The sequence below is a fragment of the Benincasa hispida genome, chromosome 1 (assembly GCF_027475165.1).
Source record: "Benincasa hispida cultivar pf3 chromosome 1, pf3_genome.v1.1, whole genome shotgun sequence".
Classification (NCBI taxonomy): Eukaryota; Viridiplantae; Streptophyta; class Magnoliopsida; order Cucurbitales; family Cucurbitaceae; genus Benincasa; species Benincasa hispida.
Genome location: NC_143478.1, coordinates 21,332,216 through 21,338,701, shown reverse-complemented (window position 1 = coordinate 21,338,701; position 6,486 = coordinate 21,332,216). Strand labels below are relative to the sequence as shown.

The following is a 6,486-nucleotide window of genomic DNA, read 5'->3' as shown; positions in this document are numbered from 1 at the left end:
ATGAGAAAAGTAAGAGATTTTAATATTATTTAAAACTTCGACATTTTGAACTTTGGTTAGAGGCAAACGAAATGAAAGAGGTAGAAAAAAATAATAATAAGTCTTTCTTCCCCCACGATATGGGCTATATCCGTTGACCCATCAGAGTCGCCCTTATCGTCACCAGCTTGTGATACATGCACGTGCTCTGTCAGTCACCTAACCCCACATATCTCAACTACCGATTTACTCTTACCATGGTTAATTTAACCCCCCCTTTTATATATTTCTTGGTTAAAGCATCATTTTAATATTTCTACACGTCATGTATTGAACTCAATAACTTCTGAAGTCTTTATCAAATTCAAAATCATGCCTTTAATTTACCGGTAGGCCAATCAATTTTTTTTTTTTTTTTATTTGTCTAATTTTCATTTTTATATTTTTAATAAATCTTAAATTTAATTCTTGTACTTCTATCAAATCTAAAATGTTAGTCTGTTAAGGGTTTTTTTTTATTAAAATTAGTTAAATAATAATAATTATTTTACTATAAGGAAAGACACTATTTTTTAAATTTATAAAGAGATTGTTAATAGAGTTATTTTTTTTATTAAAAACAAACCACGACAAATTAACTATATGGACTAATTTTAAGATTGATTGAAAACATGGGGACGAAAAAGAACATTCAAAAGTACGAGAACAACAGAATTCAATGTATAGGACCAAATGATATTTTAACCTTTTTTTTAAATATTTTTCTCTCTAATCCTACATTTTGCATGGGAACCATTTTCTTAGCTTCTTCCTCCATATGATATTATCATGCATGAAAATTAACCACATCCAAAAACCTAAAACTCAAAACTTCTACTCACTTACCCTACTACTGGACTTCTTGTTCTAACTTAGGTTCAAAATTCTTTTTATCACAAATATATATATATATATATATATATATATATATATATATTTGTCTAAACAACAAATATAAAAATAGATATCATTTTAACATTTAATTTCTTGATTGAAGATATAGAATAACATTTTATTGGATACTTATTAGAAAATATTAATTGAAAAATTTAAAAATAGAAAAATAAGGGAAACAATTTATACAAAATAGCAAAATTTAATCTTCTTTGATAGAGACAGATAAAAGTCAGTGTCTATTGATAGACATTTATACAAGTCTCAATATTTGTTTTTTTTGTTATTTCTGTAAATTGTTTGATATTTTTCCTATCTATGAAAATTTTTCATATTAAATATTGGTTGATACAACAAGATGTATTTGTAAATTGAAAAGATTTGACATTGACATTCAATTAGACCTACTTTGATATCTTTTATAAATACTTATAAAACATCGAAATTTTCGTGTATAAATCTGAATAGAAGTACTAATTAATAAATCTATAATTTGAAAGTAAAAATATCTTTATTAATAATTGAAAAAAAAATTTCTTATAACTTTTATTATATATATATATATATATATATATATATAACTGAAATTTTTATGAAGAGAAATATAGATATAGGTAAAATAATTTTTTCCAAATCTTGAGGAAGATACTGTTTCATTATCGCATTTACTTGGAGGGCCAGGTGGGGACTAAATATATCCAGCTAGGCTAGCTAAGCTACCTGCCAAAATTCATATAAACTTTATTCTAAAAATTGGGGGAAAAAATTAATTAAAAACCCTAATTTATCTACGTGTCAATTCCCCATTCCTCTTTACCATATCTTTCCACCTCACATCCTTAGTAAATTCCAACGCCCCAGAAAAGTCAATTACTTTCTACTTCTACAACCCTAAAAATATAGTTTCAGAGTGACATTGAATAATTTTTAATTTTCAACAATAATTTTCAATCTATTCACTCGGAAAAAAACTTTTAATTTATAGTTTGTATTTCTTGATCTTGTAATTTGATAAGTGTCTAATAAATTATTATTATTATTATTATTTTGTTTTGGTTAGGTTATTGAATTTTATTAAATCTTGGATTGGTTTTTAATCTTCAATTTTATGTTAAATATATTACCAAATTTATAATTTTATGTCAAATAGGTTTTTAAAATGTATTTTATATTTGAAAATATATATATTTATAAATTTATTAAACACAAAATTGAAATTTCCTGATCTTATTAGATATCAAATATAATAGTTAAATTTTAAAAAAATTGTGAATATGTGAAAGGTTCCATTAACACAAAATCGAAAAATAGGAATCTATTAGATATTTTTAAAGTTAAAAAATTAATTAGACACAAAATTGAAAGTTCAAGAGTCTATTAAAAACTTTTTAAATTCAAAGACCTATTAAATACAAATACACCGAATTTAATTAGAAACTAGACTTATAAAAATATCAAATACTCGCAAATAATTACAAATTTAAACTTTGTCTTCTTTTAATAACCTAAATATATACAATTCATAAATTCGATTTCATACCATCAATCCCGTTAGATTTCATTCTGATTTTTATTGTTGGGTTCCATTCTATTTTAGTCTTCTTACTTGTATAATCTTCTTCTAATTTTAATCAAATTACTTTGTCATTCAAAATCAACCTTATATCAATAAAATTATACATTAAAAAAAATCAATTATAATAAACTAATTGCATGAAGTACAAAGATTTATTGAAATTACATAAGAATTAAAATGAAACATAAAACTTAAACTATATATTAAGCAAAAATAGTATTTTAACTTAAATTCTTCGCTACATCTAAATTAAAAAAGAACGAGAACGAGAGTGAGAGTGAGAGTGAGAAAGAGAGGTAGAGTCATTAATTAAAGCAAAAAACAATACTTTAAATTGAATTCCATTGTGAATTGTAATTTCAACAACAAAATTTACATATCAAACCACCCTATATATATTGCTTCCACACACACACACACACAATTCAATCACACACAAGCTACATCACCCAAAATAAATTATTTTTTTTTTTAAAAAAAGGCAAACATAAAGAGAAGAAATTAAGTAAGTAGCCATAAAAGAGATGGATGTGAAAGATAAATAAGGGTATTATAGGGTCCTACAATTAAATTAGTGGGACTGCATGTCCTTAACTTGAAAAAGATTACGGTTCCTCACAACGATGTCGTATAAGTGTCTAGCCTTCAACTTATTAAAGTCTTTTGGAAGAGAAATTAGATCCACAGAAGAAGGCTTATGAAATTGCATAACCTCTCCATCTTCACAGTACACTTCCCATCCCAACATTGACAGCTTGTTTTTAAGCACCTCGTACGATGTCATCGCCTCGTTCGTCGGTGTGTATATCAGAACTTTCCTTCTTCCTCCCGCCCCTGTCGTCGTCTCTGCCGCCCCCGCCCTCTCGACAAGACGGATCACACCGTTGTCGAAAACCCAAACGCCTGACATTTTATTTACTCTTAAGCTTTTTTCTTTCTGATTACTACTTATATATTTGGCTGGCTGGCTGGCTTTGGGGGTATAATAATGGAGGGATTGATTTGGTGAGATGGTTACACACACATATATATATAGGGAGAAAGAAGAACTGGGAGAGAAAGTGAGTTTTTTTCCTTTTTTTTTTTTTTTTTTTCTTTGGCAAAAGAACAAACTTTAATGTGCCATGTTTTTGTTTTTGTTTTCTTCAAAGGATATGGAGCCTAATGTGAAGTGGGGTCCAAAAAGTTTTGTAATTTTTCCAAGGGATTAAAAGAAAAAGAAAAAAAATTAATGAAAAAAAAGGATTTTTTTTTTTAAAAAAATTAATGTGAGCTTTTGGTTACTTTCCAATGGGTTGAAAATAAGAAAATTATTAAGTTACATTTTAGGTTATACCTAATTATGTTCCTATATAATTTATCATATGATAAATTCGTTTTACTTCTTTGATTTAATTATTGAAATGGTATTAGAACAATGAATATAGTATAAACAAAAAGTAATGAGAAAAAGCTCATAAATTAACAAGTTGTCTTCTTAGGTGAGGTTCTTTCTATTTAAAAAATTAGTGTTTAATTATTAGACCTAACAATTGATGATTGATACGAATTTTACAATGGACATATTTTAAGGAAGAAAAAGGAAAACTTGTCATTGTTTTTAAATCTATTGGGTATTTAATTATCGGATATGGGAATCCATTTATATTACAAAATTCCAAAAGACTTTGAAAAAAAAAAAGAAAAAAAAACAATCTTTTTCAAAACCCCACACGTGGGAATCTTTGTCTTTTATGTGTTTGTGTGTATTCCTCAAGAAAGGCTAAGAATTATTTTTCCACGTTATGTTTTCCCCTTTGTGGGTGTTCCTTTCAATAATGGAATTACCATTGCCAAACTTCTTTTTTTAAATAAATAAATAAATAAAAGATAATTATTTTAAATGACAAATCTATCAAAATAGTTTCAAATGTAATAAAATGTCACTATCTATCAATCATGTCTATCATTAATAGATAGTGATAGAGTGTCTATTACTATAGACATCGTTGATAGATAGTGATAAACATCAATTATAATAGACAGTAATAGACACTGATAGTCATCTATTACTATCTATTAATGATAGACACCATGGATAAATAATGACATTTTACTATACTTATAAATAAATTAGTTCATTTTTCTATATTGAAAAAAAAAAACTAATAAAATAAAATTATTTAAAATAACTTTTCTTTTAAGGAAAATCCATTTTTTCGCTCGTTACTTGTTTAAATGTTTATGTGCACCAAAATTTTTAAATCTCAATTTTTTTTAGATATTGATAGAAATATCGATAATAAATATCGATGTCAATAAATATTTCTAGAAAAATTTTAAAAAGAGAAAATCATAATATATTTTTAAATTTATAAATAAATATTTTACCTTTTTATATGAGTTAAAATATTTATTAATTAAATGATAAGTTGTTGGTTACTTTTCATATTTTGTTATGTTTTTTAACAATATTATGAAAATATCAATTAACCTTTTACGTTATTGTTTACGTTGAGTCGAGGAAAATATGGAAATATCATTGAAAATGTTTGACATATTAATAGAATTTTATATCTTCTAAAATGTGGTGTTTTTTTAAATTATAATTTTATTATAATTAATAAAATATTTTGTGTAGAATGTAACATAGACTTGGTTTTATTAAAGTCACTTTATGTCAGTTTTAATAATTAATTTAGAAAACGTACTGCGTACAGATGACAGGTTGATATGATAGAAGATTAATTTAATACTAAGGATTAAAATAGAATATTTCAAAATGAAAAAGAACAAATAAATAAGAATAAGTAAAGAAACTAAAATATAATTTTTTTTTTGGACAGCGAAATTAAAATAGGATTTAGTTTCTTCTTTTGAGGCTAAATTGCAGAAGTATTCATAAACATTGCTCTTTGATTTCAAAATAGATTCATTCTTTCAAAAATTAATATTTAGGTGGATTACGGTTATTATCTATTTTTTGTATCTTACAAAAAATCTTCAATCATAATTTGACATATGGAAAATTCTTTTATTTAATTTTTAAATTATTTTAATTTTTTTTTTTTTTAATATGAATGGTGATAAGAGATGCATAGAGATGAACGCATCCCTATTACTCTATTTCAAAACATACTTTTGAGACCGAAAAAGTAAACTTGAACACATCGAAGTCATCACTATATATTCATTTTGATTCTCACTTTTTATCCACATTTGTAACATATTTCTACCATAAAGTTTACCTATTGACCGAAAAGTTTGAAGAAGACCCAAAAGTGAAAATCAATTATAATTAAGAAGGAAATAACATTGCAGGAGTTCGAATACGAGGCCTCTTTAGACCATATGCTCTGATACCATCTTAAATCACTAATTGACTCATAACAACATATTTTCTTAAAACAAAGGTAAAGTTCGGAGTAATTTCAATAAGTTAAAAACCTTCTTTTAAAATAAGCAATGGAGAATGTAGGAGAGAAAATAAGATGATGAAAATTAAGGTATCATTTAATAACAATTTGATTTTTGATTTTTAGTTTTTTAAAATTAAACCTACAAACACATACATTTCATCTCTAAACTTCTAAGTTTGTCGTCTACTTTTTACTAATATTTTAAAAAGTCAAGCTAAAGTTTTGAAAAAGGAAAAAAAATAGTTTTAAAAAACTTTTTTTATTTAGTTTGTCTAAAAATTCAACTATTTTACTCACAATCAAATATGGACTTAATTTCTAAAAACCAAAAACTAAATCGTTACGACCAAACGAAACCTTAATTATTATTATTTTTTCATAATGAAATGCTTGCTGGGAATAAGAAGTACATATATGGAATTTTATATTGTCTCTTTTTCTTTAATTTTGGTAATTTATTATTATATTAAAAATTGAATGTGTAATTGGATAATTTATTCTTTTCACACACGTGTACTTACAAGTCTTGTAATACATCTCATTCATTTGAATATGATAATATTCGCAGAATTGATCGAGATCATCAATCCAGATTGTCTT

General features: G+C 25.2%; 1 protein-coding gene across 1 annotated transcript; it reads right to left on the bottom strand.

Annotated features, from left to right (window-relative positions):
* Positions 1 to 2,797: 2,797 nt before the first annotated feature.
* On the bottom strand, positions 2,798 to 3,555 carry LOC150038320 (flowering-promoting factor 1-like protein 1). Its single transcript, XM_090311046.1, has one exon. The coding sequence runs from the start codon at positions 3,396 to 3,398 to the stop codon at positions 3,060 to 3,062; it is 339 nt and encodes a 112-aa protein (XP_090167172.1). The 5' UTR covers positions 3,399 to 3,555; the 3' UTR covers positions 2,798 to 3,059.
* Between the last annotated feature and the right edge of the window lie 2,931 nt (positions 3,556 to 6,486).